The 14,016-nt window shown below is 40.4% G+C and overlaps 1 protein-coding gene across 1 annotated transcript; it reads left to right on the top strand.

The window, feature by feature from the left end:
* Positions 1-506: 506 nt before the first annotated feature.
* LOC117038167 (zinc finger protein 556-like) lies at positions 507-11,300 on the top strand. Its single transcript, XM_033134862.1, has 3 exons — positions 507-624; positions 9,917-10,043; positions 11,069-11,300. Exons 1-3 carry the CDS (start codon positions 622-624, stop codon positions 11,239-11,241), a joined length of 303 nt encoding a protein of 100 aa, XP_032990753.1. The 5' UTR covers positions 507-621; the 3' UTR covers positions 11,242-11,300.
* Positions 11,301-14,016: the final 2,716 nt, after the last annotated feature.

Below are 14,016 nucleotides of genomic sequence, written 5' to 3'. Positions count from 1 at the left end.
AGGCTGGGGAAGGCCTCAACAATGTCAATGGCCAAACATCAAAACTATCTAGACCCTGTATTGTACGTGGTGACATCACCGTTAAATGTCTGCGTTCTTAAAGAGCACAGATGCATGGGTGACCTCAGGACCCCAGACCAAGCCCTAACCTCGGAGGACACCAGGCTATTCTGTTCCGGCCCAGCCAGTGTTCCCCACCTTCTTTAGACTGCGGGATGATGTCGCTCCCCTGGGAAACTGAATCTGGACGCAAGAGGTGCCTCCGAGCTTCAGGAAGACACCTAAGTTCGCCCTGGTGACCCACAGCTGACTCTACGTGTACGCAAACACCCCAGGTCTGAGCAGCCAGAAAGGGTCAGCACGTGGGCAACTGTCCAATCAGGAGCGGTGGGGAGAACTGGGGCAGGACCTGGAGCATAGTCCAATCAGAGCCCCGTGGGCGGAGTGTCCGGAGCACTGTCCAATCAGGTGGCGGGCTACTCCCCGCCGCGTGGAGATCCTGTAGGAGGCTGCGGCGCCCAGGCGCACCTGCGCCGCGCTGTCCCAGGTAGCCCTCTCTGTCGCTCTCACCTGTCGGAGCCGCGGGGAGGACGGGGCGAGAGCCTGAAGCAGGGCTGCGAGATGGTGAGTGCGCGGGGCTGGGGCCGAGAACCGGAGCGGCTGGTGGGAGCCGGCGGGAAGCGGCTGAGGGCCGGGTCTCCCAGCACCGCCCGAGGACCCAACCCGAATGTTAGCCGTTGGCCGTGGGGTGGGGACCCGGCGTCCTGTCCGGCCTGCGCTGGGTCCGGGGTTTCAGGACGGCCTGTGGTGACCCAGATGCGCACAGCTGCATCCGCCTGGGGGTCAGGGAATATCAGGTCCTGGTGCGCTCCTCCCAGCGGACAACCTGCGGGGCGGGTGGGGAGTCTGGGGAGACCTGCCTGGGGTCTCGGGTTGGGACGGATCTCCTGGTAAGTGCTCGGTCCCTAACTGACCTCGACCCCAGGGATAGAGTTGTCAGCTGACCGAACGCTGGTATTGAGGAGAAAAGATGAAAATGATTTGGGTCCTCTGCAGGAGAGAAACTAACCCAAAGGACGGAAAGCCCACCCAGTGAGGTGGGGCAGCCACCTGCAAAGCCACATGCACTTGAGACTCACAACGGGACACCAGCCAATGTCCTTTGGGAGGGTGTTCAGGGAGCATTTCAGTGAACAGGTGGTGGGGGATTGGATGACCCACGTGGTAGGATGGCCGCGCTTGACCCTTGAGTCATCTGTGTGTGTTCCAGTTCAGCACTGCCCCTCCCTAGGTTTGTCACCTTGAAGAGATTTATTTGGTTATTTGAGCTTCAGATTTTTCAGTAAATGTAAAGTGTATTAAACTAATAGATGCTGAAAGATAAGATAAAATATTTTTTTTTAAAGCAAGGAACAGATAAATTTCAGAAATAAAAAATGTTCTAGTGTTACATTCCATTTGTTAAAAATTCTTCTGTGCTTTTTTTTTTTTTTTTTTTTTGCTTCCTGGAACATGTGTGGTTAAGTTTCTTACATCTGTTGTTTTCTTCTCTGTGATGACAAATGGAATTCCAGGGCTTCGCCTTGACAATGCTACTGGGAAAAAAAAATCAGAGAGAAATGGAGAAAATTTGTCTCCCATTATGGCTGCAGAAAAATGAATACATTTCCACACTAAAATATTTGTTATAGTAATTAGTGAATTACAAGACTTGCCAACATGTTAGTTATTCTCCTTGTGCAGGGTGGGGAGTCTGTGATAATCGATAATTCTGTTCTGTCTCATATTATCTGGACTTCAGAGATTAATGCCAAATCCTGTGTCCTGAAATGAGCACCACCTTGAAGTGTTGACATATGATTAATGTCTTTGAAACATTTTGTTCCCATGGAAATAATAAGTGACATCTTTATTTTCTGAAAGAAATAGGTACTTGTGGGTTTTCTTCTTGAGCTCTAAAAGGTGCTTAAAGTTTTCTTCCCTCCTTTATATGTAAACACTGTGTTTGAGTGGTTTTGCTGGATTCTTCAAACACTGGGTTTATCTCATTTAAATGATCAACAGGGTCGAACATGCATGAATAACCTGGGGCCAGTGACTCCAAACTGAAGCCAACCATGAGCCTGCAAAGGGAGGCAACGAAGTGGCTTCTTCCTGGGGATTCTCCCCTGTTCAGGTGTCCCAGCCTGCCCATCCCATTGCGGCGTCGGCGGGAGCTGTGTATGCCTAAAGAAGCTTCAGAGCCCTGGACAGTGTGTGTGGTTGGGGGTGATGCTCTTTCTGAGATTGTGCTTGCCATGGCCGTGGGGTTATTTCTTGATAGTAGTTTGGATTGGGCACACTCGGCGGTGGTGTACTTAGTGTAACCTGTGCAGACTGAGAAAGTCTGTGAAGGTCCGACTTAAAGGCAGACTCTTGGGGTCTGTCTGATGGATAAATCATTTATGAATTTGGGAATTCATTTGGGTCAGAACCTAAAACTGACTGGCTGAGAGTTTGCTGGCTAGTGAGAATTGAATCCTGGAGAGGGAGGCTTTCCACACTGTGAGGAAGGGTGAGGATCCTCAGGGTTCAGTCCCGTGTTCTCTGTTCCTCTATCCTGTCACTAGGACTGACCCATTAGAAGGGTGAGATTTCTGAAGTGAGAGTCTGGAGCCCAAGCTTGTGAAGTGTATTCACCTTCTGAGTATGGGTTTTCCTTGCCAGTCGTGGGTCAGTGGCTTTCTCTGAGCTGGAAATGTTTGGTTTTCTTCCCTTCTGATTCCTGTATCAAGTATTGCTGCCATCTTACTCCAGTTTCCCTAAGCATTCAGTCATTTTATTTCCTTGTTTGAAATGGGTAAGATTTTTATTTTCTTGGATGAATGTAAGTGGAGGGAGAGAGAAAATGTAAGACAGTAGAATTTAGGCAGCATACAGAGCTTTTCTTCCTGTTTTGGCAAAAGAACCTCCACATGTGAGGTGAGAGTATTTAAATTCTCAGGTTCATCTTTCACTTTTTGCATAATTTTTTACATCAGTGATTATCCATGAGAGTTTTGAAATTTAAAAGATTTTACTATTCCTAAGACAATTCTTATTTTAACTAATTTGAGGAAAACTACTTTTGGATATGTAAATCCTTGCAATTCATAGTACACTTGATGGGTTAGGCCCAAAGCCCTAACGTAGTGAATATTTGACTCATTCTTGGAAATAGTCCCCAGTTTGAGATAGAGTAGAAATACAAACTAAGATGTCACTTGTCATTCTAGTTCTAAAGAAGTTTGAGATATTTCATTTTTTTATGGTTTGCACGTTCATAAACTTTAGTGTGCAGAGGATTAAATTTTAAAATGGTTTTCTACATAAAAGAGTGGCTTCCAAATAAAAATAAAAAACATTAAGAAGCAAAAAATGCTTTATAGAGATTTCTCTTTATGTAAAGTAAATAATTTATGCAAACGTTGAACAAATCTGCAAAACATTAAAGCGTTGAAAATCTAACTTAAGACTCCCTACCAGCATATCTGGTCCACTCCAGTTCTCTTACCCCAGCCACCCTCAGAATACCAGTTTTAATAATTTCTTGTGCATTGTGTCAGTGTTTCTTTATATAAAAAAACAAGCAATTAAAATACAAAATTTTCTTTTTTTGTTATAGGAAAGGTAATGATATACACATGGCAACACACTTTTCTTGTTTGTTCTATTGATAATCCTGCAGATCTTTTCATATCAATGCCTGATGCCTTTGACGTTCATATGTTTGCAGACACTGCTCTCTAAATAGACATTTGGTCTGGAAAAGACTGTCAGTCAAAATGGACATTTTCATGCTACCCGATAAACAAACAAAAATGTATATTTTTTTCTGAACTTAATTGATGCTTTAAATTTTTATTGTGAAATATGTCAAAATATTTCACAATAAATGCATATAAGTTTTAGGGGAAATTTTAAAGCTAATAATGGTGTAAACATCCGTAGTCTCACCACCTAGATTCATAAATGAGCCTTGTTAGGATCTCCTGGCGAGTCCCTCCCCCAACTCACACCATCTTGTCCCATTGAGGATGGCTGTTTGCTTCTTAGCTTAATCTTCATACCTTTACCATCTGTGATTTTTCACTATGCAGTGTTCTGTTTTGTTTTGCCTCTTCACAACTTTCACTAAATAAAAGAGTAATGGAGTTACACTGAAAGGCTTTTCTGAGGAGTCTTTGCATCAGTTTTCTTCACACATGCTGGTGTCGGAGGCTGCAAGCCATCCGGTTTGTTCTTCCATTCCAGTGCTTATGGGGTTGGGGTTTTCAAGTTCGTTTTTTGCTCTTGTGAAAAATGCCACTCCTTTGATTGTTGTTTCAGTGTCCAAGTGCAAATGCATGGTAAATTTTCCACATATGGGAGAAAAATTGCTGGGTTTTAGGTCATGGTCAAGTTTAAATTTACTAGGAACTTCCAATGGAGTGTACCAATGGGTTCTCTAAACATCTGTGCACAACTGCTTATTTGATATGAACATTGATGCGTAGGATTAGCTAGTGGTTTTGCCTTTCTTGATTTGAAATGGGACCTACTTGAGATTTTATTTTGCTTTTTGCTTATTACCAGTAGGGTTGACTTTCTTTTCCATATGTTCTTTCATCTTTTGTCATATGTGTTTTGGTCATTTTCCTATTTTAAAAAATTCAATTGTTTGATCATTCATTTTTACTCTGCACAGTGATCGTTTTATATTTGTATATATTGTAAACAATTTTCTCTCAAATGATGGTTTATATGTTCAGTCTCAATTTTAATAAGGTTGAAGTCATCAATCTCTTCCTTTATAGCTTATTTTTTTCTTATATAAGAAAATTCTCCCAATTAAGTTATACAACATTTCCCTTTAACTTTAGAAAGAGTACCAGTCTTTCATATTAAATCTATAATTAATTGATCATTGTCCATGAAATCGATAGGGATACAATGCCTTTTTCCCCTTCCTTGTGTACTAAATTGTATGTTACTTCTGCCACTGCTGTGCAATGCCTGTTATGTCATTAATCAAATTTCCATATACACCAAGGTCTGTTCAGGATTCTTTTCCTTTCCATTAGTCCATTTGTTTATCCCTCTGCTAACAACCATACTGCCCAGATGGTTAAAACCATAGTTTTAAATTTCCTGCAGCATGTTAGGCAAGCCCCACCTTGTTCCTCGGAAATTTTTTTTTTTTTTTTTTTTTTGACATTTGTTCTTCCTGTTAGGTTCGGAGAAGTCATTGTTGTGAAGTCCTAGAAAATCAGGTTTGATTTAATGGAATTTATTTTAAAGACTACAGGTTTCTTTTGGGGGAGCTGACATGTTAGTGACATTGAGTTCTTTTTAAGAATGTGTGCCATCTTTCTACTTATTTCATTTATTATACAATAAAGTTGAATTTTCCCCCATTAGAATATTTTTATACCCTTCATTAAAATGCTGTTAATATTTTTTAAAATTTGTTTTCTTTTTCTTTTTCCCCCCCTTTCTTCCACCTCCCCCCGCCCACACTCTCACCCCCCACCCCCACCCCCGCCACTCCGGTTCAAGCCGTTGTTTCTCAGCCTAGTTGTGTAGGACACGGCTCCTTGGCCCCTGCTGGTGTTATGAGCCTTGCGCTCCCCCCGGCTGAGGCAGTTGGTGGCTGATAGGCCGTTCACAACAGCTCATAGCAGCTCTCGTCAGCCTGCTGCTCATAATGGCTGCTGGTCACTCATGCTGGCCGCTGGCCACTCATGGCAGCACACAGTAGCCCACAGCAGCACAGCAGCCCACGGCAGCGCCCAGCAGGTCACACTGACCTCCGGCTGCTCACAGCAGCCCAGCGCAGCCCAGCTCCAGGAAGAGCTGTTGTTCACAGTCTTAGCTGTAGAGGGCGCAGCTCACTGGCCCATGTGGGAATTGAACCAGTGACCTCAGCGTTAGGAGCACGGTGCTCCAACCACCTGAGCCACCGGGCTGGCCATAGTATTTTTTTAAAAAAAGCTTTATTAAGATAATTCACATATCATACAATTCACCAATTTATAATGTACAATTCAGTGGTTTCAGTTTATTCATAGATATGTACAACCAGCATCAGAGTCCATTTTAGAGCATTTTCTTCAATGCAGAAGAAACCTCATACCCTTTAACTCTCACCCTTTGTCCTTCTTCCCAGTCATAAATAACCACTAATGTACTTTCTGTCTATAGATTTCCTTATTCTGGGCATTTCATGTAAATGGAATAATATCATTTGTAGTTCTCCTTTCTACAAGTTCAAATCACTGTTGAATTCCTCTAGTGACTTAAATTTCAGTTGTTATGCTTTTTTACGCCAAACTTTTCATTTGGTTCTTCTTCAATAATTTCTGTCACTTTATTGATGTTCTTTATTTGGTGGGTCATTGTCATCATGCTTTCCTTTACTTCTTTAATCATGGTGTCCTTTAGTTCTTTGAATATATTTATAACGGTTACTTTGAAGCCTTTTTCTGTTTAACCTGACATCTGTTTAGTGTCACAGAGAGTTTCTGGTACCTACTTATGTTCTCTGGTGTAAGGGTCATAATTTCCTTTTTCTTTGCATGCCTTGTAACTTTTTATTGGAAACTCGACATTATAGATAATATATTGTACCAACTTAGAGCACTGGCCCCTCTTCTCTGGGGCTTGTTATTGTTGTTTATTTGTATTTGCTTGGTGACTGGCTGGGTTATTTTAGTCTAGTTTGTTTCACTCCCATCCCTACCCCTGCCTCTGATGAGGGAGGTACGGCTTTGTGTATGCTCTCAGTCTCCCTGGGATGGCAGTAGTGTTGGCAGGACTTTGTTCCTTTCTTTCCCTGACTGTCCGAAGCTCCATTCATGCAGGCTGATTGCTCTGTTGTTTCAATTATGCCATGGTGCATACATTGCTCTATAGATGAATGCAGTCAAATTTGGACTCCTTTCAAGGAATAGTTCCACAGGTCAGTGTTTGATATTTGTTCAGATTCTGTGATGGCTCTTCCCAGCTGTCCCTTTTCCTGTTTCTCTTCTGCAAACAAAGTGGACTACATTTTTGCTAATGTATTGAATCTCTTTCCAATTGCTTTGTACCACAACCTTCACTATTTTTGAGAGCACTCTTAGTTTTGAACTTCTCCATGTTTTGTTGCAAATGAAGTCAGTTCTGTGGGAAGAGAGTAGGAACTATCTGTTTTACAGCCTGCTCCTTCCCGCAGTCAAAATCTCTGAACCAGGTCATGGAGCAGGATGGGGACAATGGCACACTTTTTTTCTGAGTGACACCCCACTTTAGGAGCTGAGTATACAGTGGAGGAAGGGCAGTAGCTTGAGGTCTTCTCAGCTTGCCAGTCTTTGTGTGGAATCTCCCTTTTATGAGGCACAGCAAGAGCAATTAGGTCCCCAGCAGTCTCAGCAGCCCTGTGCCCACCACAGAGCCTTCATGCCACCGGTGGGGGCTGGGTGGAATGAGGGAACCCCCACCTCTCAATCACACTTGCTTGGAAGTTAACCTCAGGAACAGGTAATGGGGGTACGATGAGAAATGCTGATGTCCTCCTGCTCCAGCGGGAGCCTGTGTACCTGGCTGCAGTCTGTAGTGGAAGTCCAAGGGGGGAGAGGGGGTTCTCCTGGTTCAGGTCATAGACTCTCACTTTCCTTCTGAATTTTCATAGACTTTCTTGAATAGCTGTTTGTTAACTTACTGTATGTCCTTAGGACTATTTCCAGAGACCTTAAGTGATGGTTATTTTAAAACTAATTTTTACCAGTTTCACTGGGGGGAGGTCCACAGAGCTCCTTGTACTGTCATGTAGCTGTGTTACCTTTTTAACAGTAACTTTGCAACTTTCCGTTGTTGTTAAATATAATAGAAAGATAATGAATTTTGTTTTTATATTATGTTTTTATTCTGGAATATTGCTAAAAATCTTATTTTATGGTTCTTTTTATTCTGTTGGGGTCCTACACATACACTTGTTACTTCTATGCATAATTATAATATTTTATTCTTTAGTAATTCTTGTACATTTGTTTATTTTCAGGTGACACTGGATTGGATCTCTAGTATAATGTTGACTAGGAGCGAGGCAGTGGGGATCTAGGTTTGGCCTTTTTTTGTTAGAAAACAATTAACTTCACATCATTTATATATTCCTTTTTGAACAGTCTTTTTTCAGTATGCCCTTTATCGGGCTATGCACATTCCCATCTGTTTCCAAATGCTATGAAGTTTATTTTTCACGTATTTCTGTTGAATATTATAAAATGGTTTTCTATAAGTCTTAAGATGATTTCAAGTATATTAATTTTTATAGGTTTTATTGTAAAGTATAACATACATGCAGAAAAGTACATAAGACATATGTACAGTCCATGGAAGTGCTAAAAAATGAACACTTGTTAAATAAAATCCAGCCCTAGATCTAGACCAATGCTTGACATCAGACACCCCATTGGAAATGATTTCCATTGGTAGCCCCCTCACTCTCCAGATGTAAGCAATAGCCTGAATTAGGTGACAGCGGTGTCCATGCTTTTCTTTACACAAACACTTTTATCACCTGTGTATGCATCCTTAAATAAAGGTATTCTGATTGCACATGCTTTGTGTTGCATGTAATAGAATCACAGTATATATGCTATTTGTGGCCAATTTCCTTAGTTCAGAGCTATCTATTAATATCTCATGGTCTTCCATGGAGTGCTAATTGTTCATTCACCTTTATTACAATCTTGTATTCACTGGCAGGGATATACCATTATTGTCTATTAACTCTGCTGCTAGTGGCTATTTGGGTCTTTCCAAATTTTTTCCATTATGACTAATGCTTGTAAAAACATTATTATACACACATCTACTTGGATGTCTTATTCTCATCCCCATCTCAGTATGCCCTATGCTAAACTCCTCAACTGCTCCCCAAGAATCTAATCCACTTGTGGCACTCTACATCTCAGATAATGGAAACTTCCTTATTCCAGGTTTTCCTATGTGAAATAATCAGAGCCATCCTCAGCTGTCTTGCCCTCTTATCAGGAATCTTTTGTGCTTTCCCTGCATACTCCACTGTGACCACCCAAGGCTACCTGCCTTCTTCTCACCTGGTTATGGCTTTACTCTCCCCTACACCTTCTACCTGCAGTCTAATCTCGGTGCAACTGATGGATCATTAAAGTATCAGATGAGATTACTCCTTGTGCCAAAGCCTGAAATAGTTTTGCATTTCTCAGAGTCAAAGTCAACTGCTTGCCCACAAGATGAAGTGCCCCACCTCCCATCATTCTCCACCGTACTGGAATATTACTCTCCAGAAAAGTGTCTTCATGCAGCCAGTTGAAACTGTCTACTTGCTAGTGACCTGGAATATATCAAAACTTAGGGTCTTCTGGCCCACATTGCAAGTTGGGTTTCCATGAATCCTTGGGCCTCTCATAGTTGGTGCTGGGGAAAGTAGGAAAAGCTGTTAGTCCTTCAGTGTGTTTTTACTTATTAGAACCTTATCCAATGTGTTTTTATTTATAAGAACCTCATCCAGGTTTGAACGTGTGGTTCATGTAGTGCTAAGTGATGTGGTGGGCAACAAGGAAAGAGATGAAGTAATTTTTGTCATAAGGAATTGATACTCATAAAATGGAAATATTTGATTCATTTGTGTACCGTTTCTCTCATTTTTCCAATGTGTTCGGGACTATCCTAGACTCTGAAAAAGAGAGAAATCAGACAGGGAGGGTCACAGTAAAAATGTAGAGAGAAATAATTTCAATGTGTTAGTGGTGCTATTAAAATTAACCACTAGGAAGTGAGCATGGACATAGATTAGATGCTGGGCAACCATAGGATCTTGTTTGAACTTCCTGTGAGTTGAGTCCACTTTCCCTGTGTTGTCACCCATTCTCTTAATGTATATGGTTTGTTGTAGGACACAGTGGTCTTTGAGGATGTGGCTGTGAACTTCACCCCGGAGGAGTGGGCTTTGCTCAGTGCTGCTCAGAGGAAGCTCTACAGAGAAGTGATGCTGGAGACCTTCAGCAACCTGGTCTCAGTGGGTAAGGACAGCATCATTCCTTCACTTAGTTATTTAGAGAGTAAATAGGTCTTACTCGTTCAGCCTATTTCAAGATTTGGAATGTAGCAAGGAAATACGAGGTCAGACAATTCGCGACCTCATCCCAGAAAAAGTGCTACACACCTCATTGCTGAATATCACTACGGTCGCCTTGGAAGTACTCCCCTTGGGAAGCTATGCACTGACGCCAGTGCCTAGTCCACCCTTCAAAGCAATTTTGGAACTCTTCTTTCTGGAATGGCCATCAGAGCTGTCGTTGGATTACCCTTGATTTCCTGAATGTCATCAAAATGTCTTCCTTTCAATGTTTCCTTTATCTTTGGGTAAAGAAAGAAGTCACTGGGGGCCAGATCAGGTGAGTAGGGAGGGTGTTCCAGTGAAGTTATTTGTTTCCTGGCTAAAAACTCCCTCACAGACAGTGCCATGTAACCTGGTGCAGTGTGGTGATACAAGAGCCATGAATTGTTGGCAAAAAGTTCAGGTAGTCTAACTTTTTCACGCAGCCTTTTCAGCACTTCCAAATAGTAAACTTGGTTAACTGTTTGTCCAGTTGGTACAAATTCATAATAAATAATCCCTCTGATATTAAAAAGGTTAGCAACAAGTTCGCAAATTTAATTGTCAGACCAGACCTCGAACATTGGTAAATGAGACAGACATGGTCACAGCTGTCATGGGCCTAGTATCTAATAATTTCTCTAGTAAAAGTCTACATATTAACCTGTGTTTTTCTTTGTCTTGTTTAAAAGACTTAGGATCATTTAATGTCATTAGTGTGGGTATACGAGATCTGACAGTTAAGTTCCCATGGGTCACTTTGTGGGCACAGAGGGGGTTGTTGTTTGAAACCTTGTGATGGTTTTTCTGTGTGTATTAAATTGCCTACCATTTCAATCTTTTGTGCCTGTTAATAATGAAGTCCTAAAATGGCCAAACTCCTGAATGTATTTCTTTGCTCCCAGGTGACTTACTTCCTCATAAGATTTGTTCACTTTTTTGTTTCAGATGATGAGACTCAACTTAAAACCAGTGGGTGCATTTCTCAGCAGGATATTTTTGGAGAAAAATTATCCAATGAACAGAAAATAGCAAGGTTCACAAAAAATGATGCTTGGGCCTTCCTTTTAGAAGAAAATTGGGATGCAAATACACGCAACAGGGGGAGACATTTGAGGTGAGTTGCACTTAGGAGAAAAAGCAGTATCCTAGTAGAGAATCTTAGTATTTCATGAAATTAAAAAAAACCCACATAGCTATAAATTTATTTGTTCACAGAAAATTTCACCCCTCATTTTTTTTTTTTTAAATGTGACTTAGACATTGAAAGATAATTCAGTTGAAAACAAGTATCAGGGAAGCCCATATATGAGAAACACTGTTGTTATAATGGGCTGTGGTCGAGCCCTCTTCCAAAGGATTCAGTTTATTCCACTTCTAAATAATTCAAACAGGACAGAAAACCTCCATTTATAAAGAAAGTGGTAAAATTTAATTGCAGTACTCGTTAATAAATGTTAATAAATCAATGTGCAAACCATTAATAATGTGCTTCCCTTTTTTATCAGAAATTATACGGTGGAGAGAGTCTGTGAAAATAATAAAAATAATAAATATGAAGAAACTTTCAGCCACATTCCAAATCCTAAGCTGTACAAGAAGACTCCTGCTGGAGTAAAACTTTATGAATGCAGTCAGTGTGGAAAAGTCTTCAGGCATCGTTCATCCCTTAAGAGGCACAAAAGAAGTCACACTGGACACAAACTATATCAATGTGAGGAATGTGGGAAAGCTTTTAGTTGTTCTTCATACCTAAGTAATCATGTGAAAACTCACAGTAGAGAGAAACCCTATGCATGTAAATTTTGTGGGAAAACATTTATTCGTTCCCATTCCCTCACTGGACATATAAGAAGTCATACTGGAGAGAAACCCTACAAATGTAAGCAATGTGGGAAAGCCTTCAGTTGTCCTAAGTCCTTTCGAGTACATGTGATGATGCACACTGGAGGGAAACCTTATGAGTGTAAGCAGTGTGGGAAAGGCTTCAGCTGTCCCAAATCCTTTCGAGTACATATGATAATGCACACGGGAGAGAAACCCTATGAATGTAAGCAGTGTGGGAAAGCCTATTATTGGCTCACGTCCTTTCAAAGACATGTGAGAATTCACAATGGAGAGAAACCATATAAATGTGAAAAATGTGGGAAAGCATTTGGTTGGCCCTCATCCTTACATAAACATGTCAGAATGCACAATGGAGAGAAACCGATAAATGTAAGCAATGTTGGAAAACCTTCATTTGGCCCTCATTCTTCCAAAAATGTAAAAATGCAGACTGGAGAGAAACCATATAAATGTGAGAAATGTGAGAAAGCATTCGGTTGGTCATCATCGTTACACAAACATCTCAGAAAGCACTCTGGAGAGAAACCTATAAATGTAAGTAGTTTGGAAAAGCTTTCATTTGGCCCTCATTCTTCCAAAAACATAAGAATGCAGACAGGAGAGAAACCATATAATTGTGAAAAGTGTGGGAAAGCATTTGGTTGGTCCTCATCCTTGCACAAACATGTCAGAAAGCACTCTGGAGAGAAACCTATAAATGTAAGTAATGTGGGAAAGCCTTCAGTGGGCCCTCATTCTAAAAATATAAGAATGCAGACTGGAGAAAAACCTTATAAATGTGAAAAATGTGGGACAGCATTTAGTTGTTCCAAATCCTTTCAATGTCATATGAGAACTCATAGCGGAAAGAAATCCTATAAATGTAAGTAATATGGGAAAGTCTGATGGAAACTATTTCATGTATCACAGTTCAGAATATTCACACCAGGAGAGAACTCTTATAAAAATTATAAATATGTTATTGCCTTGATCATATCTCATCCTTAAAGTGGAACCCTAGCAAATTAATTTCCATTTCTTTTTCAAATAAGCATCAAAATGAGAATTCTCTACGTATAGCTATAGTATACGAATTTTTATATATAGTGGACTTTTTTTCCTCATAAATGCAGGTAATAATTTTTTGTTTCCACTTTGAAGTGTGTTTCAACTGGGGTGATTTGAAGTGCATTTTAAATATGCATTAGGTTTAATTTTTATATAAATATTTTTTATTGTTCTGAAAGTATAGAGCCATTAGCAACCAATGTAATGATGGTATTTGTTGGGATTTTTTTTTTTTAACTGGCTCTGTGTGTTCCAAACTGGATATCATTTACCCATTACATATAGTTCACCTTACTATTTTATTGAGAGAACCTACAATTTTTAATCTTAACACTTTTTACTTACATAAGGTATGTATGCTCAGCAATTTTTTTGGCCAAAGGACCATTATTCCATTTTGCTGGCTAGAAAATTTGTAAATATGTAAGTTGGCAGAAATTTATAAGTATGAGAAGGTCTTGAAAGAGTATAGCTTCATATGAACTACTATTTTTATCTGTTGTTTTATGCTCTTTGTCCTTGCTTCTGGCTGGGAATTGGACCATAGCTTTGAATTGAGAAGAGAGACAAAGAAATCTAGAGGTGGAGATGGTTCTGTTGGTTTGTGTTATAGAAACATACCGTGTTTCCCCGAAAATAAGACCTAGCCAGACCATCAGCTCTAATGCATCTTTTGAGCAAACATTAATATAAGACCCGCTATTATATTATATTATATTATATTATATTATATTATATTATATATTATACCTGGACCAGGTCTTATATTAATTTTTGCTCCAAAAGATGCATTAGAGCTGATGGAGTGGCTAGGTCTTGTTTTCAGGGAAACATGGTAGATAAGGCTAGGAACTACATTTCCCAAGATGCCATCTCTATATGATTCCATGATAGAATTCTGTTATAGCCCAACTTACATTAGATTTGGAAAAAGCAATTTTTCAGTTCATTGAGCCATCACTGTACAGGGAGATAGACAGATGCATAGGGACTTTGTGGAC

Source organism: Rhinolophus ferrumequinum, chromosome 18 (assembly GCF_004115265.2).
Source record: "Rhinolophus ferrumequinum isolate MPI-CBG mRhiFer1 chromosome 18, mRhiFer1_v1.p, whole genome shotgun sequence".
NCBI lineage: Eukaryota > Metazoa > Chordata > Mammalia > Chiroptera > Rhinolophidae > Rhinolophus > Rhinolophus ferrumequinum.
This window is presented reverse-complemented; position numbering and strand designations above follow the sequence as displayed.

Bases quoted from the DNA above. Each gene is read 5' to 3' on its own strand.
- LOC117038167 (XM_033134862.1), top strand. The intron at 10,044-11,068 runs GTAAGGACAGCA...TTTTTGTTTCAG, and splicing joins CAGCAACCTGGTCTCAGTGG to ATGATGAGACTCAACTTAAA.